Source organism: Plecotus auritus (genome assembly GCF_963455305.1).
Source record: "Plecotus auritus genome assembly, chromosome: 3".
Lineage (NCBI taxonomy): Eukaryota > Metazoa > Chordata > Mammalia > Chiroptera > Vespertilionidae > Plecotus > Plecotus auritus.
Window position 1 is genome coordinate 108,188,950 of NC_137772.1, and position 27,391 is coordinate 108,216,340.

Genomic DNA, 27,391 nt, shown 5'->3' on the forward strand with positions numbered 1-27,391 from the left:
GTGGGGAGGAGGTAAGGGCAGAAGGTGGGGTGGGAACCGGGTTGAGGGGAGCTATGGGGGGAAAAAGGAGAAACAATTGTAATAATCTGAATAAAGATTTATTAAAAAAATTAAAAAAAAAACAACAACAACAAGAAAGCCCATTGCAAGGGAGAACGTATTTGCCAATATTATCTCTGGTAAGGGTTTATTCTCCAATATTTACAGGGAACTCATACAACTTAACAAAGTAAGATAAACAACCCAATCAAAAAATGGGCAATGGACCTAAATAGAAACTTGTCAAAAGAGAACATAAGGCCGAGACATATGAAAACATGCTCAAGGTCACTAATGATCTGAGAGATGCAAATCAAAACGACAATGCGGTACCATCTCATACCTGTGAGAACGGCTATCATCAAAAAATCAACAAATGACAAGTGCTGGTGAGGATGCAGAGAAAAGGGAGCCCTCGTGCACTGCTGGTGGCAATGCAGACTGGTGTAGCCACTGGGGAGAGCAGTATGGAGCTTCATAAAAAAACCAAAAATGGAACTCCCATTTGACCCAGTAATCCCACTTCTAGGAATATATCCCAAGGAAGTAGAAACACCAACCAGAAAGGATATATGCACCCCTATGTTCATAGCAGCACATTTTACCATAGCTAAGATTTGCAAACAGCTTAAATATCTATCATCAGATGAGTGGATTAAAGAATAATAGTCATGGGATATAAAGTACAGCATAGCAAATCTAATCAATAATATTATGATATGTATAATACCTGGTGGGTACAAGAATTATGAGGGGATGACTTTGTAAATTATATCAATGTCTATCCACTGCTCTGTAAAACTGAAATTAATAAAAAAATAATATTGAATATCAAGTGTAATTGAAAAATGAAGAAAACAAAAAGCTAAATATAACTGCAAAAATGATTTTAATATTAAATATTATTAGAGAGTTCCACATTTCTTTTTCCTTTGCAAGTAAAATCCCGAACTTTTGTAAGAGTAATGATTTGGAATTACTGGGTCGAATGGGAGTTCCATTTTTAACTTTTATGGGAAACTACATACTGTTCTCCACAGTGGCTGCACCAGTCTGCATTCCCATCAGCAGTGCACGAGGGTTCCTTTTTCTCCACATCCTCTCTAGCACTTGTCGTTTGTTGATTTGTCGATGATAGCCATTCTGACATGTGTGAGGTGGTACCTCATTGTCATTTTGATTTGCATCTCTCAGATGATTAGTGACTTGGAGCATATTTTTATTTATCTCTTGGCCTTCTTTATGTCCTCTTTCAAAAAGTGTCTACTTAGCCCTAACCGGTTTGGCTCAGGGGATAGAGCGTCGGCCTGCGGACTGAGAGGTCCCAGGTTCGATTCCGGTCAAGGGCATGTACCTTGGTTACGGGCACATCCCCAGTAGGTGGTGTGCAGGAGGCAGCTGATCGATGTTTCTCTCTCATCGATGTTTCTAACTCTCTCTCCCTCTCCCTTCCTCTCTGTAAAAAACCAATAAAATATATTTAAAAAAAAAAAAGTGTCTACTTAGGTCCTTTGCCCATTTTTTGATTGGGTTGTATATCTTCCTTTTGTTAAGTTGTATGAGTTCCCTGTAAATTTTGGAGATTAAACCCTGGAATATATCCCAAGAAAGCTGAAACAGCAATCAGAAAGGACATATGCACCCCTATGTACATAGCAGCACAATTTACAATAGCTAAGATTTGGAAACAGCCTAAGTGCCCATCAGCAGATGAGTGGATTAAAAAAAACTGTGGTACATCTACACAATGGACTACTACGCTGCTATAAAAAAGAAGGAACTTTTACCATTTGCAACAGCATGGATGGACCTGGAGTGCATTATACTAAGTGAAATAAGCCAGGCAGAGAATGATAAATATCACATGATCTCACTCATTTGTGGAATATAATGAAGAACATAAACTGATGAACAAAAAAAGATCCAGAGACAGAGAAGCATCGATGAGACCATCCAACCTCAGAGGGAAGGTAGGGGAGGGTGGGGTAAGGCGGAGAGATCAACCAAAAGACTTGTATGCATGTATATAAGCCTAAGCAATGGACTCAGATACCAGGGGTTGAGGGCATGCGTGGAGGTGTGGGGAGGGGCAATGGAGGGATAAGGACACATATGTAATACCTTAATCAATAAAGGCAAAAAAAAGAAGAAAAAATAAGAGCCAGCAAGGCATATATCTGCCTTTAAATAAAGGAACTTCAGTGACAATCCACTTGGGGCCACTCCTACTGCAGGGAGTCTGTCTATCAATAAACTTTGCTTCCACTTACCTTCTTTATCCACCAACTCATTCTTTGATTCTGCAAGACAAGGAACCTGGATCCAACCACAGCACTTTGACTTGATCTTTTAAGCACTTCATTTTATATAATGTGAACTGGAGGTTTGTAGTCTTCACGTAAAATTCAATAAATTATCCTAAAAACCCATTTTTTTAATTTTTGTTTCTCCCCCATCTCCCAAGGATAATTAGTTTATCAGGACAAATAACTAGGTTACCACTTTAGTCCCTCTTTTGACCCCATGTTTTTTAGAGTTACATTTGTTTCATTAAAATATCGAATGGATTTATAAGATAAGTAAAATTAAGTACAAGAATGGTGACACAACCTAAAATTCTTAATGACTTTATAAAAACAAATTTTCTGATACTAGATCGGGTAAAATTAAAACATGAATTATTGTGCTTGAACATTACTTAACAGTCAATTTAAGAATCTGAACCTTCATTTGAAAGATCTCCAGGGAGAGACACATTATAAATGGAATGATGGGAAATTAGCTTTTCAAAGGGACATATTTTTGTACTTGTTTTGCTCCAATTTCTGCTACATATATTGCTCCAGTCTTTCCACTGATGTCTAAGAGATGAGGTAAAACTTGATCTGCTAGTTGGATTGAGCTTATCACAGAACAGTAGCCAATGCTTCCCACTGGGGGTGCTGCCACAAATAAGAGCCTGCTAAGATTCAGCTGGGCTATAATCAAATACTTCCCATCAGGAGTAAATCTAAAGAGAACACATTTGACATAATAAATTAATGTAAAATTATCATAAATGTTTATTTTCTCAACATTTTTATCCCCACCAGTGCTAAACAACAGCAGGTATCTACTTGCTGAAGGCTTTTATTTCCCCCAAATTATTTTATTATCTCTCTGGTTGATAAATTATTTGCAGCATATTTTCTAGATTCATAATATACTGGATTAGTTTTTACCTGCTCCCAATATTTTTTTAAAAATGTAACACACACACAAACATATACACAACAACAAAAAAAGAGCAAAAAGCACAATGTTTCACATATGAATATATATAACAAACTGCTTACTAAATTGATTGATTCATTCATTTATTTTATAACTATTGAATTCCTAGCATGCCTGCAGTATTCTAGGTGCCAGGAATATGGTTGTGAGCAAGAAACCCAAATCTCTACTCTCTTGCCTTTTATTCTAGTGGGAGAATAAACAATGAAACAAATAGAGCTAAAACAGAATGACAAGTAATTATAGAGGCCATGATAAAACTTTAAGAAGGGTCAAAGGATACAGAGTGATTAGGGAAGGAGGTGTACTTTCTTAAGGGTTTAAGAGCAGGGACCAGTGGCATGGGAGAGTCACTGAAAACAAGAATCAGAAGGACTCACAGAGAAGGCCAGATTGAGTGTTAAAGGTTTCTTTAAAAGATAATTTTAAACTGACCTAATTCTATTAATGTGGGTACAAGAGATTTGTGAAGGTAGACATAGCCAAAGCTTAACTTAAATTAATTAAAAAAAATAACATTATTATAGTTCTATACAAAATGAAAGTAATAAAGAATCTATGTTAGGCTACAGAATCAAAGTTTTTACTTTCATTCTGTTTAAAATTGACCAAATGCATTTCAAGGAAAATCTCTAGAAGAGGTCCAGCATATATTTGGGTCACATGGTGCACTGGGAATAGAACTACCTAGAATTTAAAATATAATTATATGTTTTCTGTATACTAGTTTCCCTCCCCACTTTTCCCTGCTAAAAACTAACAATAAATATTTTAAACTTTCAGCTAGCTTTTCAGAGAACCTAACATAAAGCAAATAAACAAGCATACTATCTAATAAAAGAGCAATATGGTAATTAACCGTCACTCTGCAATGCCCACAGCCAATCAGGAGGAAATATGCAAATTAGCAGGACAAATATGGTGGCGGCCATGGAGCCAGCTGGGGCAGGCGGGAGGCTTGGGTTGACCTTGGCGACAGAGGAAGCCAAGCTTCCCGCCTGCCTGGGCCGGCAGCTGAAAGGAGGGGCCTGTGGGCGGCAGCCACGGAGCAAGCCGGAGCAAGCCAGAGCAAGCAGGAGCTTGGGTAACCCCTGGTGACTGAGGAATACAAGCCTCCTGCCTGCTCTGGCCAGCGGCTGAAGGAGGGGCCTGTGGGTGGCTGCCAAGGAGCTGGCCTGAGCATACATGAGGCTTGGGTAGCCCAGGCCGGCCGCTGAGGGAGGGACCTGAAAATGGCCCTCATCCCCTCACTCAGGCTGGCCACGCCACCACTGGGGTGAGTGTCCCCGCTGGGGGGGCGTGGCCAGCCTACAAACAGCCACCAGCCCCTCACCCAGGCTGGCCAGGCACCCCAGCGGGGACACCCACCCTGAAGGGGGTGTGGCCAGCCTGAAAATGGCCCTCAGACCCTTACCCAGGCTGGCCACGCCCCCATGGGGTAAGGGTCCCCGCTGGAGGGCATGGCCAGCCTGAAAACAGCCATCAGCCCCTCACCCAGGCTGGCCAGGCACCCCAGTGGGGACCCCCACCCTGAAGGGGGTGTGGCCAGCCTGAAAACAGCCCTCAGCTCCTCACCCAGGCTGGCCACACCCCTCCAGCAGGGACCCTCACCCCATGGGGGCGTGGCTGGCCTGCAAACTGCCCCAGCCCCTCACCCAAGCTGGCACCATCCCCAGTGGGAATCCCCACCCCAATGGGGACGTGGCCGGCCCGCAAACCACCACAGGCCCCTTGCCCAGGCCGCCCTGCCCCCCAATAGAACCCCCACCCTGATCCGGGACACCCTTCAGGGCAAATCAGACGGCCCCCACCTGTGCACCAGCCCTCTATCTATACTAAGAAAAGGGTAATATGCTAATTAGACTGGGAGACCTTCCAGGAGACCTTCTGGACGTTCTTCTGGACGAAGCCATGGTGGTGGGGCCGAGGTAGAGGCCATTAGAGGCCAAGAGGTGAGGGCAGTTGTGGGTGATCAGGCCAGAAGGGACGGCAGTTGTGGGTGATCAGGCCGCTGGGGGCTGTTGGGGGTGATCAGGCCGGTGGGGGGGGGGTGTCAGTTGGGGGTGAGCAGGCTGGCAAGGGGGCTGTTGGGGGCGAGTAGGCCGGCAGGCAGACTGGTTAGGGGCAATCAGGCAGGCAGGTGAGCGGTTAGGAGCCAGCAGTCCCGGATTGCGAGAGGGCGAGAGGGTGCAGGCCGGGCTGAGGGACACCCCCCCTCCCCCGTGCACAAATTTTGTGCACCCAGCCAGAGTTTTAAAATAAAAGGGAACAATTACCTGACTGAAGAAGGTCCCTCTTCTGTGAAACAATTATTCCATGCTCCTAACCACACTCCAGTGTCTTTATCAAATACTTGAATTCTTTTATTTCCTCGGTCAGCAACCCATACCTGAGAAACCAAAAAAAGAAAATTTTGCTAGAAAAGATCTACATCATAATGAAAAGAAAGAAAAAAGACGAGAAGAGAGAGAATGAATGTTTACTTTTATTAATCACACATACATTATTTAATTCAGTACTTAGAGGTCCCCAAATAAGATTAAAAAACCCATTTCAGATAGGAAATTAAAGTTCAGAAAGGTTAAATATATTGAAGTGATCTTATATAAGTGGGAAAACCACTTATGGCCATCTATCTTAAACCAAAGCCTATAATGCTGTGTCAGCTAATACTAAACATTTGAATAACTAAAATACTAGTGTACTCCAATATAATGCAGATGATTTGAAGATACTGAAGCAACAGTATTCATTCATTATTCTAACTAACATTCACTGTCACCAAGTACTGCCAACTTGTTGGTTCCTGGGCCAGGAAATAAAGAAAGGAAAGTATCTTTGCTTCTCGGGAGCTCAGCCTACAGGAAAGCCAGGTATTCATTCAGACTGCACTATCATTTAACCTTTACCTGTTATTTACCAAGTTATGTCCAAAATGCTGAACCATTTAAAGAGGAAGCTTGTGAGATTTTAATTACAAACAAAGAATGACAGTAGACTAACAAGTTTATTTTAGGTTTGCTCTAGACTGCAAACCTAAAATAAACCTGTTGTTAAAGAAACTTCTGTTATAAGAAGGTACATTCTAAATTACATTTCAAGTATTCTACGTGATGTATGCAACCCATGGCTTATGTCCAGTGAAACCATTTTTAATAACACTTGGCTAGGGTTGTAGAGCTATAAAGAATGGACTGGAAGGCTGGTCCAACCCAACTGACCTCTACCTCTCTACTTCAGGATCTTTGGATTTCCAGGGTTTGTGGATTCAGGGACTATTTTTTCAGGGTAACCCTGATTATATCTTTATCAATGTGTATTAAGTTTTGGTAGCCACTGAATTCATCTTTAATCAGAAACAAAGAATCATTGCATCTCTTGAGGAAGGTTGTTGATCCCTAAATAAGGTAATTGATTTTGTGATTACAGTCTTAGGTTAATGACCAAGGAGGAAATATAGTTTAGTTCCTAGGATTGGGATTAAATATGCAGAAATAACTCTTTCATTCTCCAAGTCCTCTCAAAATAACATTTCTCACCATGGTGAATTTACCTGGGCTTTTGTCTTGCATGCTCAGAAATTTGATGTTCTTATCCCATGAGGACAAGTTAGTTCTAACTTTCTAGTTCCCAAATAACATACCAAGTTCAGTTATCTTCCTATCTATGATAGAAAATACTTGAAAATTTTTATGATCAAGACATTCTTACTTTGTCAAATAGGAAACCAAATCATAATCCAGAAGGCTGCTTGCTGAGCAAAGAATAAGTGGAAATGGATTAAATTTCTAATGGCATGAAGCAAAGATAGTCTGATGCATCCATTGCGTACCAAGACATTTAGTCATTTAACAAATAGGTGTAAGATGACTACTATGTACTAGGCACTAAGATATAAAACAAAAGAAATTCATATGTACCCTCATACAACCTACATTCTATTAGGGGAAACAATTAAGTCATTCTATTATCCTATATAATAAAGAGGTAATATGCAAATTGACCCTCACACCCTCGCACAAGATGTGGTCAAAGATGGCCACCACAAGATGGCTGGCAGGGGAGGGCAGTAAGGGGTGACTGGGCCAGCAGGGAGGGCAGTTGGGGGAGACCAGGCCTGCAGAAGAGGGCAGTTAGGGGTGACTGGGCCAGCAGGGGAGGGCAGTTAGGGGAATCCAGGCCAGCAGGGGAGGGCAGTTGGGGGGGGGGGTAACCAGGCCTTTAGGGGAGGGCAGTTGTGGGCGGGGACCAGGCCTGTAGGGGAGGGCAGTTGGGGGGCACTGGGCCTGCAGGGGAGGGCAGTTAGGGGGGACCAGGCCTGCAGGGGAGGGCAGTTGGGGGTGACCAGGCTGGCAGCAGTCCCAGTTTGTGAGAGGGATGTCCTACAGGGATCAGGCCTAAACCGCAGTCGGGACATCCCTCGAGGGGTCCCAGATTGGATAGGGTGCAGGCTGGGCTGAAGGACACACACCCTTCCCCCCGTGCACAAATTTCATGCACCGGGCCCTCTAGTAGTTACTGTACTGGGGAAGTACTGTCTACTACAGGAAACCAGAAGAAGAAACTAATGATAACGTTTTGGGTTAGGGTTTGGTTATAGAAAGGTAACCCCAAAGAATATGCATGTTTAAAGGTGTGCAAAAGCAAAAGAGTGATAGTTGATAGGGGTGAAAGGAAATAAATTACAATTTGCTGGTTAAAGCTCTCTGTTCCCTAGACAGAGTACAGCTAGTAAAAATAAAAGTTTGGCTAGGTGGCTCTGTTTTCAAGCTTCCAAGATTAACCTCTTCTATCTGTCTTTTGACCAATACATTCTAGGAGTAACTTTGTTTAATTCTAGAATTAAAAATATATTTAAATACTCATAGTAGTTTTCCTAGTAGGAGAGCAACTCTTTTTTATTTTTTATTTTAAATCAGGTAACATTCCTTATATTCTATTCCATTATGTGTTCCTTCTACCGTTTAAGTGAATATAAAATTTATTTTGCTCATTTCTAATATTTGGAAAATACTTTCTTTATAGGACTCAAATATTTATAAGACAATATGTTGGATATACCCAGTCTCAGAAATACTGACAAGACATAGTATAATACATACATCCATATCCACATCCAAAATATACATGCATATCCAGATGTCCAGACATGAACAGATGCACTAAGATCCATATGTACACTTAGACACACACAAACATACAAACACATCCAGAGACCGATTTCCAGATACAATGACACTGTATTTTTACCCGACCAGATGGATCAACTGTAACACTGTGAGGTATGTTGAACTTAGCAGGCCCTGTCCCATTTTCTCCATGCAACCAAAGCATCATGAAATCTATAAATGATAAACATATATGGTCAGGGCAACATATCATAGAGAATACCTTATGCATTTGCATGTTGTATTTTATGTCATAGGATGCAAATTTTTCAATTATAACTCCACTAGAGGCCCGGTGCACGAAATTCGTGCACGGGAGGGGGATTGTCCCTCAGCCCGGCCTGCACCCTCTCTAATCCTGGACCCCTTGGGGGATGTCTGACTGCCCTCTCGCAATCTGGGACTGCTGGCTCCTAACTGCTAGCCTGCCTGCCTGCCTCATTGCCCCCTAACTGCCCCCCCTGCTGGCTTGGTCGCCCGCTAACTGCTCCCCTGCCAGCCTGATCACCCCTAACCGCCTCTGCCTCAGCCCCTGCTGCCAGGCTTTGTCCGGAAGATGTCTGGTCTAATTAGCGTATTACCCTTTTATTAGTGTAGATTCCTTCCTTTCTGTTTATATACCCACTAGAGGCCCGTGCACAGATTTGTGCACTGGGGGGGGGGAGGGACCCCCTCAGCCTGGCCTGCACCCTCTCCAGTCTGGGACCCCTTGGGGGATGTCCGCCTAATGGCTTAGGCCCAACCCCCCCAGGGGGGAGTCAGACATCCCACTCGCAGTCCAGGACCCCTCGCTCCTTACCATCCGCCTGCAGCAGAGGCGGGAGAGGCTCCTGCCACCACTCCTGCCCTCACCAGCCATGAGCCCGGCTTCTGGCTGAGTGACACTCCCCCTGTGGGAGCGGAGTGACCACCAGGGGGAAGCTCCTGCATTGAGTATCTGCCTCCTGGTGGTCAGTGGGTATCATAGCGAACAGTCGTTCCTCTGTCCAGTTGATTTGCATATTATGCTTTTATTATGTAGGACTTGCCTAATTCTTAGGCTTTACAAAAACAAATTCTTTCTGTTTCAAGCAATTAATTTACTTCTTTAATGGTTATCTACATGTGAATTTTTCATCACTCAAACATTTAGGGTTCATGTCAACCTCTTCCTTAAACTGGTTCTGCTTGCCAACTAACCTGTTCTTTGGTTTTACCATTCCTCTGAGCTCAAATATTCACATTATGTTTCTATGGTCTATCTCATTTACTACCCTGTAGTCGGTTACATTGTGGCCCCCTGAAAAGATATGATCAAGTCCCAACCTCCAGTACTTATGAATGTGACCTTACTGGAAACAGGGTCTTGGCAGAAATAGTTAAGAATTATGAGACAAGGTGATCCTGGATTTAGGGTGCATCTTCAATCCAATGAGAGGAGAGGGAGACTTGAGATACAGAGACACACAGTGAAGAAGGCCATGTAAAGACAGATGCAGAGACTGAGCAATGCTGTCAAAGTCAAAAAAGTGTTTGGAACCACCCGAGGCTGGAAGGATTCTCCCCTGGTGCCTTTAAAGGGAGAATGACCTGCCCTATAGATTTCAGACTCTGGATTCCCAAACCACGAGCAAATAAAATTCTGTTTAAGCCATCTAATTTTAGTGATTTATTGCAGCACCCACAAGAAGCTAATGCAGCCATATTCAATCCATCTCCTAAATTTGTTTCTTTCTTTCATAGAAACTTTCAGATTCTTACTTTAGCTCCACCTCACCTTTCCTTTAACTATCACCAACCAAATTCAGTTACTAAGTGATAAATTAACTACATAGCTTTCACATGACAGAACTTACCACAAATATATCCTGATATAGTATTATATCTTGTAAAAACTTTGCTTCTATAGCATCACTTTTCTACTAAAAAACAGCAATGACTCTTTTTCTTTTAAAATTTTTATTGAATTAGAGAGACAGAGAAAGGGAGAAAGGTAGAGGAACAGAGGGGGAGAGAAACATCGATTTGTAGTTCCACTTATTTATGTGTTCATTGGTTGCTTCTTATATGTACCCTGCCTGGGGATTGAACCCTCAACCTTGGGGTATCGGGATGACGGTCTAACCAACTGAGCTACCCAGCCAGGGCCACAAAGACTCTTTATAGGCAAATCAAAGCTTCAAATCCTTAGAGGAGAGACTGTTCCATGACATGACCACTGCCAGACCATGAGCTAGATCTGGCCCAGATTGTTTTTCATAAATCCCCTCAGAAACTGTCTGATCTACCCCTCTCCTATGCTCAAAAGCATGCTGGTTCCTGGAACAGGCGGTTGCCCTGACCATGGCAAGCTTGCAAGGCCTTTTCCTCTTGGTAACCCTATTCATTCCGGCCTTTTCTATATAATTCTTTAGCACCTACCATGCAGCTTGAAGGATATGCATATCTTCTTGCTGCCTCCCTGGGACGTGCCTCCTATGTAAGTTCCCTCAGTAAACTCTAGCTATAATGCTGGGATGTCAGCTGCTTTTTTGTTTGTTTGTTTTTGGCCCTAGTTAAATTTTCCCAACATAAACTCTCAAAGATATCCAAAATCTTATTTTCGACTCTATAAAATGCATCTTAAGATCCTTTCCTAAAGAAGATCTACTATCATCACCTGAAGACTGTTTAGTAAAGGCTTGTGAATGCTCCTCCTATCCTGCTCTTATCCTCCCATTGAAACCAGCTTAGTGCAAGAACTATTTCCTTCTTGAATTCTTATCCAAATTCTCTAGTCAATAGTAATTTCTTTTTTTTAATCATTTTATTAATATGATTAACAATCAATACCAGAGTAACATTTAACTGTTTTATTTATAATAAACCTGCACCTAAAATACTACTGAGGATGCAGAGCAGGGAATTCAATAAAACACTTGCTGATTGCCTGGGCCAGTGTGGCTTGATGGTTAGAGTGTCAGCTAGCTCACTGAAGGGTCATGGGTGGATTCGCAGTCAAAGGCACATACCTGGATGGCAGGTTCATTCACAGCCCTGGTCAGGGTGCGTGCTGGAGGCAAATCAATCAATGCGTCTCTCTCACATCGATGTTTCTCTCTCTCTCCGTGTCTCTCTCTCTCCCCTCAACCCCTTCCACTCTATCTAAAAGCAATAAAAAAATATCCTCAGGTGAGGATTAAAAACAAACATACACAAAAACACTTGCAGATCAATCTAGTTGCATGATAGCTCTGGAATGCCAGGTTTCTGAACTCTCAATCCTTAATTGGACAGAATAACCATTTATTTCTTCAGTCCACTCTAAGTTCTCATACTGCCTCCAGTTCATTTCAAAGGAAACACCTAGCTTTTGGTGAATAAGCAAATCTATTATCAGAATCATTCATTATTGGCCATCCCACACATCTGTTCTGATTTTTTTCCTGGTAATAAAAAATCAGAGCCCTTTACAGATTCATATTCAATAGTTACAACATTATATCAAGTATTAAACAAATTAAATCCAACTTGTTAAATAATGTTCTTATATAATACCATTAAAATTAAGCCATGTACCTTGGGACAACTTGATCAATCTGTTATTCAATCCTCCATCTCCATCCACAATGTAAATATCTCCTGTGTCCTCTACATATAATTCTGCAGGGTTATCAAACTGCAGGGGATTCAAACCAGTGCCTTTTTTGCCTGGGGTACCCAAGACTTGAACAAGATCACCAAAGGAATTATATTTTTTAATAGTATGACCAAAGGATCCTAAAAAAACAGGGATGCAAATAAAGACATTTCACAAATACAATCACTTTACAAACATGTTTTTCAAGTACAGTTGACCTTTGAACAATGAGGTGGGGGAAGGTGTGTTAGAGGCACCGACCCCTGCACAGCTGAAAATCACATATAACTTTTAACAATCCCAAAACTTAACTACTAATAGCCCACTGCTGACTAGAAGTTACTGAAAGCTTAGAGTCTAAGCCTTAGACAGTCAATTAACACATATTTTGTATGCTATGTGTATTATACACTGTATTCTTACAATAAAACTAAATAAATGAAAATGTGCCCTGGCCAGTGTGGCTCAGTTAGTTGGAGCATCGTCCTGTGTACCAAATAGTCACAGGTCTGATTCCTAGTCAGGGCACATACCCGGGTTGTGGGTTCCATCCCCAGGTGAGGATACATAAGGGAGGCAACCAATCAGTTTCTCTATCATCGATGTTTCTCTTTCTCTCTCACTCCCTTCCTATTTCTAAAATCAATAAAAAATGTAAAAAAGATAGTAAACATAAAAAAGGTTATAAAAAAGACCCAGTCAGAAATGAAGAATACAATATCTGAAATGAAAAATACACTAGAAGGAATCAACAGTAAGTTAGATGAAGTAGAAGATTGAGTCAGTGATTTGGAAGATTAGGTAGCAGAAACCACCCAATAAAAAGAAAACAGAGTAATAAAAAAAAGGAATTTAAGAAAATGAGGATAGTTGTTAAAGGGACCTCTGGGACAATATGAAGCATGACAACACTCGCCTTATAGGAATACCCAGAGATGAAAAGAGAGAACAAGAGATTGAGAACCCATTTGAAGAAATGATGACTGAAAACTTCCCTAACCTGGTAAAGTAAAGAGACATGCAAGTCCAGGAAGTGCAGAGAGTTCAACACAAGATGAATCCAAAGGGGCACACATATTAAAATGGCAAAGGTTGGAGGAGAAAGTGTTGGCTGACAAGGCAGATCTGTAGTGTACCCCGTCACAGGGCCAGACTGGAAATACAACTAAATTGGAAAACATTCACCTGGAATTACCAACTGAGGTTCAGCTGAGGAGGAGACATATCAAAGAAGGACAGAAAACACCTGGAGATGAGTAGGAAGGGCGAGGTCTTGAGAGGTGACCCAGCTTACAGGGGCGGCATGGCAGCAGGGTGGAAGGCCAAGTGAGGAGAGATCTCTATTTCCTCAGAAGATATAAGCCTGAAACCTAGGCTGAGTTCCACAGCCCAGAGCACTAGAGTCGAGATCAGTGGCCCATGTAACATCCAGCCATGAAAGATGGCAGGATTGCTGGCCAGGGTGCAGTCTGGAGCTTGTAGATGGGAATAAGTTGGACAGAAAGCTGCAGTTTCGTTTTTATTGTGTGTGTGTGTGTTTTTTTTTTAAAACAAAACAAAAACAAAAAACCCCACAGAGCACAGGAGTTTTCATTTACAGCTACTCACCCGAGGCTTTGGTGCAGGGAGGGAGACGTGGAGGAGGTCCCTAAGGAGAGGCTGGTGTGGGAAGCATTGTGGAGAGATGTGGAAAAGCATATTTGGTCGTAGGCCCCAAAACAAAACAGCCATTTTTCCTGAGAGGAGCTAGCTACTCCCAGTAGCAACAGGGCAAGAAAAGAAAAAAAACAAAACAAAAAAACACACCCGCCCTAGGTAATACAGCCTGTACCACCCTCAGGAGCCCTCCATACCACACCCTGCATTTGAGCTTTTCCAGGAAACAAAAATAGAGGCCAAGTCGAAGGATTTGAACAGTTTCAGAAGCTGCAGTGACTGGATTAGGGAGGTGCCTTCTGCCCCACTATCCTGGGAACCAGACAGGTGGTACTCTTTCCCTGAACAGGAGAGCTGATAAAAAAATACAGGTTGCCAGCCAAACTCACTGGTCTCCATACAAGGATCTCTGTCTAGCTGAGGGCAGAGAAATGCTCTGCATCTACATATCTCTTCCCCCTCATTTTTTTTTGTTTGTTTTGTGGTTGTGCTTTTTTTTGTTTGTTTTCTTCTCATGTTTTTTCTTTTTCCCCCTTTCTATCATTCTTACTCTCTTTTTTCTTTCCTAATTCCCTGTGGGTTTCTTCTGTTGGTGCTGTAGGGGTCTTGTGTATGCTTTTGCTTTGTTTCTTTTGTTTCATGTTTTGTTGTGTTGTATTTTGTTCTGTTCGATCAGCACCTCCACAACAGCTCATACTACATAGTTGGGGGTGAGCTACATAGTCAGCCATCCATGAAAGGGACAACAAAATTCAAGACACAACTACAATAGGAGAAACCAAATAAGTTAAGTATGGGGGTTTCCTATAGCACCCAGCTCAGCAGATCTAAGACAATACACTATAGCAGTGGTCGGCAAACTGGCTCGCAAGCATGCAGCTTGCGAGCCGCAGTTTGTCGCTCTGTTGACTAAAGAGTTTGCCGACCACTGCGTAAGGCATTACCCTTACCCAGAAGTTTTGACTTCAGGTTAAAGACATTAGTACATTATTAAAATGTTTTTTAAGTGTTTTTCCCTAACGAAGTGGTCAGCAAACTCATTAGTCAACAGAGCGGCAAACCGCGGCTTGCGAGCCGCATGTGGCTCATGAGCCGCAGTTTGCCGACCACTACACTATAGGATCCCACAAACCACCTACTATATAAGACCACTGAAGGAAGTGTGGGAGACATAGCAATTTGACCTAATATGCAGAAGCAAAAACAAAGGGACAGCAAAAATGGGGAGCTAAATAAATAAATAAATAAGCAAGTAAGTAAGTAAGTAAATAAATAAATAAATCTCCAAATGAGAGAAAAGGAGGAATTGCCAGAAAAGAAACAAAATGAAATGTAGGCAAGTAATTTATCAGATAAAGAATTCAAAGTAATGGTAATAAGGGTGCTCAAATAATTCAGTGAGAACTGCAAGCAACTTAATGAGAATTATATGAAACTTAATGAGAATTGTAAGAGTCTTAATGAAAGCTACACCAACTTGAAATGAGAGGTGGAAACTAAATCAAAATCAATTAGAAATGAAGAATGACATAGCTGAAATAAAAACACTCTTGAAGGATTCAACAGTAGACTAGAAGAAGCTGACAACCAAATCAGTAAATTAGAAGACTAGGTAGAAAAAAGAAAAGAAACCATTCAGAGCAGCAAATGGGAAAAAAAATTAAAAAGGAGGATAGTCTAAGGCAGTGGTCTGCAAACTCATTAGTCAACAGAGCCAAATATCAACAGTACAACGATTGAAATTTATTTTGAGAGCCCAATTTTTTAAACTTAAACTTCTTCTAATGCCACTTCTTCAAAATAGACTTGCCCAGGCCGTGGTATTTTGTGGAAGAGCCACACTCAAGGGGTCAAAGAGCTGCATGTGGCTTGCGAGCCGCAGTTTGCCAACCACGGGTCTAAGGGAACTCTGGGACATCAAACGCAATAACATTGGCATTATAGGGGTACCAAATGGAGCAGAATCTGAGAAAGGAACAGAGAACCTGTTTGAAGAAATAATGGCAGAAAATTTCCCTAACCTGGTGAAAGGAAAAGGTCACTCAAGTTCATGAAACACAGAGATGTCTCAATCGAAATGAACACTATAGGCATAAAGAGTAAGAATGGAACCAAATAAGTACCTATCCTATATAATAAAGAGGTAATATGTAAATTGACCATCACTCCAACATACAAGATGGTCACCCCCATGTGGACACAAGATGGCCGCCACAAGATGGCCTGCAGGGGAGGGCAATTGGGGGCGACCAGGCCTACAGGGGAGGACAGTTGGGGGGGACCCAGGCCTGCAGGGGAGGGCAGTTGGGGAGGACCAGGCCTGCAGGGGAGGGCAGTTAGGGGTGAGGGAAGGCAGTTAGGGATAACCGGGCCAGGGAAGGGAAGGCAGTTAGGGATAACCGGGCCAGCAGGGGAGGGCAGTTGGGGGTGACCAGGCCGGGAGGGGAGGGCAGTTAGGGGCAATCGGGCCAGCAGGGGAGCAGTTAGGCGTCTATCAGGCTGGCAGGGGAGTTGTTAGGGGGTGATCAGGCTGGCAGGCAGAAGCGGTTAGGGGCAATCAGGCAGGCAGGCGAGCGGTTGGGAGCCAGCAGTCCTGGATTGTGAGAGGGATGTCCGACTGCCTGGGTTCAGGCCTAAGTGGGCAGTCGGACATCCCTTGAGGGGTTCCAGATTGGAGAGGGTGCAGGCTGGGCTGAGGGACACACAACCCCCCTCCCTGTGCATGAATTTCATGCACTGGGCCTCTAGTCAATAATAACCTTAAATGTAAATGGCTTACTCTATGCCAATAAAAAGGCATAGAGTAGCTAAATGGATAAGAAAACATGACCCATATATGTGCTATCTAAAAGACACTAACCTCAGAACAACAGACTTACACAGAATGGAAGGATGGAAACAAATTTTCTAGGCAAATGGAAATGAAAAATAAAAGTGGTAGCAATACTCATATCTGACCAAATAAACTTTAAAATGAATGCCATAATAAGAGACAACGATCATAATACTAAAGGGATCGATACAACAAGAGGATGTAACTCTGAGAAACATACATGAACCCAATACAGGAGCATCCAAATATATAAAAAACTTCTGGGGGATTCAAAATGAGAGAGTCATAGCAGAAGACTTCAACACCCCACTGACATCACTGGATAGATCTTTTAGACAAAAAATCAACAGTGATTGTAAATGACACACTAGATCACATGGAATTAATTGACATTTACAGAACATTTCACCATGAAGCTACAGAAAATACATTCTTCTCAGTGGCATATGAGACATTTTCAAAGACAGACCACATGTTAGGTCAGAAACAAAGTCTCTACAGGTTCTGGAAGATTGAAATCATATCAAGCATCTTCTCAGGTCTCAATGGCATGAAATTAAAAAATTAAAATAAGAACACTCAGAAACATTCAAACACATGGAGGCTAAACAGCATGTTATTAAACAATGAATGGGTTACCAATGAGATCATGAAAGAAATAAAAAACTTACTGGAATAAAATGAAAATGAACACAAAACACCCCAAATCTATGGAACACAGTGAAAACAGTCCTGAGAGGGAAGATCATAGCACTACTGGCCTACCTCAAGAAATAAGAAAAAAGACTAATAAACTACCTTACCCTACAACTAAATGAATTAGAGTCCAACAAGAAAAGCCCAGAGTAAGTAGAAGGAAGGAAATAATAAAGATCAGAGGGGAAAGAAATGACAGGCCAAAAAAAAAAAAAAAAAACAACAAAGGATCAACAAAACGAAGTGCTGGTTCTTTGAAAAGATAAATAAAACTGATGAACCTTTAGCCAGACTCATTAAGAAACAAAGAGAGAGCACCCAAATAAATAAAATCAGAAATGAAAGAAGCAAAGTTAACAACTGACCCCACAGAAATACAAAGGACTGTAAAAAAAATACTATGAATAACTATATTCCAACTAGCTGGACAATCTGGACAAAATGGACTTAACACCAAAAAAAATACAATCTTCCAAAACTTAATCAGGAAGGATCAGAAAACCTGAATAGGCCCATAACTACTGATGAATTTAAAGCAGTAATAAAAAAACTCCCAGCAAACAAAAGCCTGGGTATGGATGGTCTCACAGGGGAGTTTACCAAACGTTCAAAGAACTAACACCTATCCTCCTCAAACTATATCAAAATATCCAAGAGGAAGAAACACTTCCAAGCTGTTTTTACCAGGCTACCATTAGCCTAAACCAGATAAAGATACCACAAAGAAAGAGAATTAGAGGCCAATATTCCAGATGAACATAGATGCTAAAATCCTCAACAAAATATTAGCAAATCGGATCTAGCAATACATTAAAAAAGATAATATACCATGACTAAGTGGGATTTATTCTGGGAATGCAGGACTGGTACAGTCTTCCGAAATCAATAAATATGATAAATCACATAAACAAATTGGAAGATAAAAATCACTTGATCGTATCAATTGATGTCAGAAAAAGCATTTGATAAATTCCAACACCACTTTTTGATAAAAACTCTCAGTAAAGTGGGAATAGAGGGATCATACCTCAACATAATAAAGGCCATATATGACAAAATTAAGCCAACATCATACTCAACAGGCATAAACTAAAACCATTTCCCCTAAGAACAGGAACAAGACAGGGATGTTCACTTTCACCACTATTATTCAATATAGTACTGGAAGTACTAGCCATAGCAATCAGACTAGAAGAAAAAACAAAAGGCATTCAAATTTGAAAGGAGGAAGTAAAACTGTCATTATTCACAGATGATGTAATAGTGTACACAGAAAATCCTAAAGACTCCACCAAAAAACTATGATACTTAATAAATGAATTCGGCAATGTAGGATACAAAATAACACTCAGAAGTTGATGCCATTTTTATACAGCAAAAATGAATTATCAGAAAGAGGAACTAAAAAAACAATTCCATTTCCCACTGCAACAACAAAATAATATTAAGATACTTAGGAATAAAGTTAACAAAGGATGTAAATGACCTGTACTCGTAAACCTACACGACAGTGAAAAAAGAGATAAAGATATAAACCAGTGGAAGAATATACCGTGTTCATAGATTGGTAGACTCAACATCATTAAAATGGTCATACCACCCAAAGAAATCTATACATTCAATGCAAACCCTATTAAAATATCAACAGCATACTTCAAAGATCTAGAACACATAATATGGAACCAAAAGAGACCCCCAAATAGCCACTGTAATCTTGAGAAAGAAGAAAAAGGTGGAGGGATCACAAGACCAGATATCAAGTTATACTACAAAGCCACTGTACTCAAAATAGCCTGGTAATGGCACAAGAACAGATATAAAGATCAATGGAACAGAACAGAGATCCCAGAAATTGACCTAAGCCATTATGCTCAATTAATATTTGACAGAGGAGGCAAGAGCATACAATGGAGTACAGACAGTCTCTTCAATAAATGGTGGTGGGACAACTGGACAGATAGATACAAAAAAAATGAAATTTGACCATGAACTTACACCATAAACTAGAATAAACTCAAAACAGAAGATCCAAGATGGCTGCCAATGGGACAGCAGGCTGTAATATAGAGTGTGAGAGAACAAGAGGAGAGTGCGTGGACGTGCAGAGAGCGTCTGTATTTGTGAGAGAGGAACAGCTACATTCCACAGGACTGTTGGGGACTGGTGGACCGGGCTCCCCTGGCCGGGCAGCCTCTACTGCTGAAATCTCTCCCGGAGCAGGTGGCTCTGCAGCAGAGACTGTGACATCTTGAAGGGGAGACTAGCTGTGATCGGAAGCCTAGCCTTACCTTCAACCAGGGAGACCTCATATACCTCCCGGGACACTACAACCACAATGCCCAGGGACCAGCTGCCTCAGCTGTGAACCCATGAACACCGGAACTCCAGCCTCCCTGACCATGGGCACCTCAAAAATCTGTCCACGGGAGACAAAACGGTGCTGAATACGCGGATGGGCCCTGCACCTTCTCACAGAGCAGATAGAAGGAACAGCTGAATCGAACAACACCCACCCGGAACTGGTGAATTAAACACAGCTGGTGAGCCAATCCATGGACGGAAAGGTCATATATCGCCTAGAGAAAGCTCTGCCTCCTCAGATTCATCAGGGTGTTTGTTGTTTGCATTTTTTGGATTAGCTGTTATTTATTGTTTGCAATCATCTCTGGGTGTTTGCTGTTTGCATTTTTAGGATCAGTTGTTTTATTGGACTTTTCTCCACACACACACACACACACACCTATATGTGTGTGTGTGTGTGTGTGTGTGTGTATGTGTGTGTGTGTGTGTGTGTATGTGTGTGTGTGTGTGTGTGTATGTGTGTGTGTGTGTGTGTGTGTGTGTGTATATATATATATATATATATATATATATATATATATATATGTATGTATGTATTTTCCCCCTTCTTCACTTTCTTTTCTCTCTTTCCTTTTCTCAATATCATTTTGTACTCTATTCTATCCTGTAGTTCTCTTTTCTCTGGTGGTCATCTTTATTTGGAATTATTAGCATCGTGAATACATTTGTGTTTGGTGCCCTGTGCATTGTATCCTGTCGTTTTGTATTTTCTGCCTTTAAGTCAATGCAGGAGAGAGAGAGCTACATAACCAGACACCCTGAGAGAAAAGATCATGGGGAGACAAAGAAACAGCCTACATACAAAAGAAAAAGAGGACTCACCAAGAAAGGAAATAAATGAAATAGAGACAAGCAATATGTCAGAGAAAGAATTCAGAGAAATGGTCATAAGGAAGCTGAAAAGATTGGAAGACAAATTCAACAATATGTGTAAGAACCAAGAGGAAATGAAGAAGAACCAAGAAGAAATGACAAATAACATTGCTGCAATAAAGAACTCAATAGAAAGCATAAACAGTACACAAGTAGAAGTGGAGGACTGCATCAGTGAGCTAGAAGACAAGGGAGGAAAAAATAGACAAGCAGAGCAGCATCTAGAACAGCTGTGGGCAAACTACGGCCCGCGGGCCGGATCCGGCCCGTTTGGCTGTTCTATCCGGCCCGCAGAGCCAAAAGAGCGGTGGGTTCTCTTGCTCTCCCCTCCGCTCCTTTACTTTGAATTTATATTAGTTCACACAAACACTCCATCCATGCTTTTGTTCCGGCCCTCCGGTCCAGTTTAAGAACCCATTGTGGCCCTCGAGTCAAAAAGTTTGCCCACCCCTGATCTAGAAAAAAAATTTTAAAAACAGGAGAGCCTAAGGAAACAGTGGGACAACATGAAACGAAACAACATCCGCATAATAGGGGTGCCAGAAGGAGAGGAAACTGAGCTAGGGATAGAAAACTTGTTTGAAAAAATATTGACAGAAAACTTCCCTGATATCGGGAAGAAAAAACTCACGCAAGTCCAAAGAGCTCACAGAGTCCCAATCAAGATCAACACCAAAAGACCGACACCAAGGCACATTATAATTAAATTAGCAAACATGAATGACAAAGTAAGAATCTTAAAGGCTGCTAAGAGAGACAGAAAATTACCTACAAAGATCTCCCATCAGACTATCAAGTGATTTCTCAACAGAAACACATCAGGCCAGAAGATAATGGAATGAAATATACAAAGTCATGCAAAGCAAAAGTCTGAATCAAAGAATACTGTACCAAGCAAGGCTATCAATCAAAATTGAGGGTGAAATCAGGAGCTTTACAGACAAAAAAGGACTAAGGGAGTTTATTAGCACCAAACCAGCAATGCAAGAAATGCCAAAGGGTCTGCTGGAAGAAGAAGAAATAGGAGGCAAAGAAGAAACACGGGCATAAAGAATAAAAATGGTGACAAACAAGTACCTATCAATAATAACTTTAAATCTAAGTAGATTACATGTCCCAATCAAAAGACATAGGTAGCTGAGTGGAAAACATGGCCCATATATCTGCTGTCTACAGGAAACCCATCTCAGAACAAAGGACTCACACAGACTTGAGAGGGGATGAAAAAGATTTTTCAGGCAAATTGAAATGAAAAAAAAAAAAGCTGGGGTAACAATACTTATATCTGACAAATTAGACCTCAAAGTGAAGGCCATAACAAGAGATAAGGAAGGCCACTTCATAATAGGAAAGGGAGCAATTCAACAAGGACATATAACTCTGGTAAACATATACGCACCCAAATACATAAATAAACTTCTGGAGGATATCAAGGGAGAGACTGGCAGCAATACAATCATAGTAGGGGACTTTAATACCACACTAACACCACTGGACAAATCCTCTAAACAAAAAAAGCAGCAAAGAAACATTATCCTAAATGACTCACTAGATAAGATGGAATTAATTGACATCTTCAGAACATTTCACCCCCAGGCCACAGAATATACATTCTTCTCAAGTGCACATAGGTCATTTTCAAAGATATATCACATCAGGCGTCCTCAAACTACGGCCTGCGGGCCACATGCGGCCCACCGAGGACATTTATCTGGCCCACCGGGTGCCGCTGCCTGGCCTGCTTAGCAGCCAACTCGTCCTGGGCCCGCAGTGCGCATAGGAATTTGTTCATAGTTTTTTTTTTTGAACTATAGTCCGGCCCTCCAACGGTCTGAGGACAGTGAACTGGCCCCCTGTTTAAAAAGTTTGAGGACCCCTGCACCACATATTGAGACACAGGCAAAGTCTCTTCAAAATCAAGAAGATAGAAATCATATCAAGCATCTACTCAGATCACAATGGCATAAAACCAGAAATCAACTACAATAAAAAAATCAAACAATTATAGGCTAAACAGCATGCTACTAAACAATGATTGGGTTACCAGAGAGATCAAAGAAGAAATAAAAAGTATCATGGCAACAAATGACAATGAAAACACAACCATCCTAAATCTATGGGACACAATAAAAGCAGTCTTGAGAGGGAAGCTCATAGCTCTACAGGCCTACCTAAAAAACAAGAAAAAATGATAATAAATTATCTAACCCTACAACTCGAAGAGTGAGAAAGAGAGCAATAAGAAAAGCCCAGCATAAGCAGAAGGAAGGAAATAATAAAGATCAGAGAAGAGATAAATGACATAGAGACCAAAAAAATAATACAAAAGATCAACAAAACCAAGACCTGGTTCTTTGAAAGGATAAACAAGATTGATGAACCTCTAGCCAGGCTCACCAAGATGCAAAGAAAGAGGACCCAAATAAAAAAAATTAGAAATAAAAGAGGTGAAGTAACAACCAATCCCACAGAAATACAAAGATTCTGAAAAAATACTATGAACAACTCTATTGCAACAAAATGGACAACCTAGACGAAATGGACATATTCTTAGAAAAATACAAGCTCCCAAAATTCAACCAAGAAGAATAAAAAAAACCTGAATAGGTTACCGAAGAAATTAAAATAGCGATCAAAAATCTTCCAGCAAACAAAAGCCCTGGTCCGGACAGCTTTACAGGGGAGTTCTACCAAGCATTCAAAGAGGAACTAAAACCTATCCTCCTCAGACTATTCCAGAAAATTCAAGGGGAAGGCACACTTCCAAGCTCTTTCTATGAAGCCAGCATTACCCTAAACCCAAAACCAGATAAAGACACCACAAAAAAAGAGAAATACAGGCCAATATCCTTGATGAACATAGATGCTAAAATCCTCAACAAAATTCTAGCAAATTGAATTCAGCATTACATTAGAAAGATCATACACCATGACCAAGTGGGATTTATTCCGGAGATGGAAGGATGGTATAATATCTGCAAATCAATAAATGTGATATATCACATAAACAAACTGAGAGACAAAAATCACATAATCATATCAATTGATGCAGAAAAAATATTTGATAAAATCCAACACCCTTTCTTGATAAAATCTCTCAGCAAAGTGGGAATAGAGGGATAATACCTCAACATATTAAAAGCCTTATATGACAAGCCTACAGCCAACATCATATTCCATGGGCAAAAGCTAAAACCATTTCCCCTAAGAACAGGAACAAGACAGGGATGCCCACTTTCAAAATTCCTATTGGATATAGTACTGGAAGTGCTAGCCATAGTGATCAGACAAGCAGAAGAAATAAAAGGCATCCAAATTGGAAAAGAAAATATAAAGCTGTCCTTATTCGCAGATGACATGATACTATATATAGAAAACCCCAAAGACTCCATCACAAAACTACTAGACCTAATAAATGAATTTGGCAATGTAGCAGGATACAAAATTAACACCCAAAAATCTATGGCCTTTTTATACACCAATAATGAACTCACAGAAAGAGAAACGAAAAAAACAACCCCATTTACCATTGCACCAAAAAAATTAAGATACCTAGGAATAAACTTAACGAAGGACATAAAAGACCTGTACTCGGAAAACTACAGGACATTGAAAAAAGAGATAGAGGAAGACATAAACAAATGGAAGAACATATCATGTTCATGGATTGGTATAATCAAGATCATTAACATGTCCATACTACCTAAAGCAATCTATACATTCAATACAATCGCCTTTAAAATACCAATGGTATATTTCAAAGTTCTAGAACAAACTCTCCAAAAATTCATCTGGAATAACAAAAGATCCCAAATAGCTAAAGCAATCCTGAGAAAGAAGAACAAAGTTGGAGGGAACACAATACCAGATATCAAGCTAAATTACAAAGCCACTGTTCTCAAAACTACCTAATATTGGCTCAAGAACAGACATATAGACCAATGGAACAGAATAGAGAACCCAGAAATCGACCCAAGCCATTATGCTCAATTAATATTTGACAAAGGAGGCAAGAGCATACAATGGAGTCAAGACAGTCTCTTTAATAAATGGTGCTGGGAAATTTGGTCAGATACATGTAAAAAAATGAAACTAAATCACCAACTTACACCATACACAAAAACAAACTCAAGATGTCTAAAGGACTTAAATGTAAGACAGGAAACCATAAAAACCCTATAAGACTCCATAGGCAGCAAAACTGCAGACATATGTTGTAGCAGTATCTTTACAGACACAGCTCCTAGGGCAATGGAGACTAAGGAGAAAATAACCAAATGGGACTATATCAAAATAAAAAGCTTCTGCAGAGCAAAAGAAACCATCAAGAAACCAACAAGAAATCCCACTGCATGGAAGAACATATTTGCCAATAATATTTCTGATAAGGGTTTAATCTCCAAAATTTACAGGGAACTCATACAACTTAATAAAAGGAAGATAAACAATCCAATCAAAAAATGGTCAATGGATTTAAATAGACACTTTTTGAAAAAGGACATACAGAAGTCCCAGAGACATATGAAAACATGCTCAAAGATGCAAATCAAAACAACAATGAGATACCATCTCACACCTGTCAGCTTGGCTATCATCAACAAATCAACAAAGGACAAGTGCTGGCAAGGATGTGGAGAAAAAGGAACCCTCCTCTACTGCTGGTGGGAATGCAGACTGGTACAGCCACTGTGGAATACAATATGTAGTGTCTTCAAAAAGTTAAAAATGGAACTCCCATTTGACCCAGTGATCCCACTTCTAGGACTATATCCCAAGAAACCAGAAACACCAATCAGAAAGGATTTATGAACCCTTATGTTCATAGCAGCACAATTTACAAAAGCTAAGATTTGGAAACAGCCTAAGTGCCCATCAGCAGATGAGTGGATTAAAAAACTGTGGTACATCTACACAATGAATACTATGCCGCTATAAATAAGAAGGAACTTTTACCATTTACAATAGCACGGATGGAACTGGAGAGCATTATGCTAAGTGAATTAAGCCAGTCAGAGAAAGGTAAGTATCACATGATCGCACTCATAGTAGAATCTAGTGAACAGAATAAACTAATGACCAAAATAGATCCAGATACATGATACAGACTGACAAATTTCAGAGGGAAGGCAGGGGGTGGGAGTGTGAGCAGGGAGTGTTTATTCAGGGAACTTATATATGCATATATGACACAGACAATAGTGTGGTGAAGGCATATTTCACAGTACTAGAACAAATAATCCAAAAATGATATGGAACCACAACAGACCTCAAATAGCCCCAGAAATCCTGAGAAAGAAGAACAACTTTAGAGGTATTGAACTACCTGACATGAAACTATACTACAGGGCTATAGTAATCAAAACAGTATGGTAGTGGCATAAAAACAGACATATAGATAAAAGGAACAGAATAGAGTACCTAGAAATAAACCCACACCTATACGGTCAATAATATTTGACAAAGGAGGCAAGAATGTACAATGGGCTAAAGGTAGTTTGTTGAATAAATGGTGTTGGGAAAAGTAGACAAATATCTGCAAAAAGTAAAACTAGGCCACCTTCTTACACTATAAACTCAAAATAAATTCAAGACTTACATGTAAGACTCAAAAACATAAAACTACCAGAAGAAAACAAGGAAGTAAAATCTTAGGCATTTCCCTTAGCAATATTTTTTCTGATATATCTCCTCAAGAAAGGGAAACAAAAGAAAAAATAAGCAAATAGGACTACATCAAGCATGTCAAACTCAAAGGCTAACAGGGGCCAAATAAACAAGGTTTAAGTTTATGTGGGGTGCGAAAAAACAAAAGCTTAAATTTTCATAGAAACATGTTTATTTCTATAGAGACATGCTGAATACAAAGGGCTGAAATAAATGAGTAATCATTAACATAAAATAATAGAACATTTTAATAAAAATTAATATTTTTTTCTTGAATATTAACTAACCAGAAGCTGAATAACTACACAAATAAGATAACACAAATAAACCTATTTTTCCTGTTTTCCAAAAGCGAAGTATTTCCTTTTGAGCATACCAAACGTGTTAGTACAAGACTAATGTCGTGGCAATGGGCTGCTAAAATACTCGCTGCTAGTATTAGTGGAGAGAAATGGTGCGCCTGCCCGTAAGGTGCTGAATGCAACACGATTATAGTAATCAATCATTAGTGAATGTTGTAGTTTGTTATTAATAATTATGTATAACAGGATGTTGTAAAAATTAAGTTACAAAATTTTTATTAAAATGTTTCTTATATACCATTATATTGACTGGGCTGCAAAAATATTTCATTGTGGGCCTCATGCAGCCTGCGGGCTGCGAGTTTGACATGCTTGGACTACATCAAAATAAAAAGTTCTGCAGACCAACAGAAACCACCAAAAAAAAAAAAAAAAAAAAAAGACAACCTTGAATGGAAGATATTCGCCAATGATAAAGCCAATATGGGGTTAATATCCAAATTTTATAAAGAACTCATACTACTCCCCACCAAGGAAACAATCCAATTAAAAAATGGGTAGAGGAACTGAACAGACACATCTCCAAAGAGGACAGACAGATGGCAATACACATATGAAAAGATGGTCAAAGTCACTAATCATCAAAGAAATATAAATTAAAACCACGTTATTGCCTCACACTCATTAGAATGGCTATCATAAATAAGTTAACAAACAAAGTGTTAGTGAGGTTGTGGAGAAAAGGGATCCCTCATTCACTGTTGTTGGGAATGTGGATTGATTCAGCCACTATAGAAAATAGTATGGAGGTTCCTGAAAAAATTAAAGATTGAACTATCTTATGACCCAGTGATTCTACTTGTGGTTATTTATCCGAAGAAACCCAAAACATTAATTTTAAAAAAATATATGCATCCCTATGTTCATT

General features: G+C 40.4%; 1 protein-coding gene across 7 annotated transcripts in view; it reads right to left on the bottom strand.

The window, feature by feature from the left end:
* The window catches only part of NHLRC3 (NHL repeat containing 3), a 150,936-nt gene that overhangs the window by 120,214 nt on the left and 3,331 nt on the right, over positions 1-27,391 (bottom strand). For 5 of the 7 annotated variants that reach the window (XM_080659401.1, XM_080659399.1, XM_080659405.1 and 2 more), the window contains 4 exons: positions 12,018-12,218; positions 8,563-8,654; positions 5,589-5,701; positions 2,527-3,049 (listed from right to left, as the gene is read on the bottom strand). In XM_080659401.1, coding sequence (XP_080515527.1) covers positions 2,818-3,049; positions 5,589-5,701; positions 8,563-8,654; positions 12,018-12,218 — 638 coding nt within the window. In that variant the 3' untranslated portion in view covers positions 2,527-2,817. Of the gene's footprint in view, positions 1-2,526; positions 3,050-5,184; positions 5,331-5,588; positions 5,702-8,562; positions 8,655-12,017; positions 12,219-27,391 lie in introns of those variants that run through there. The other 2 variants (XM_080659404.1, XM_080659402.1) reach the window with 2 other exon arrangements.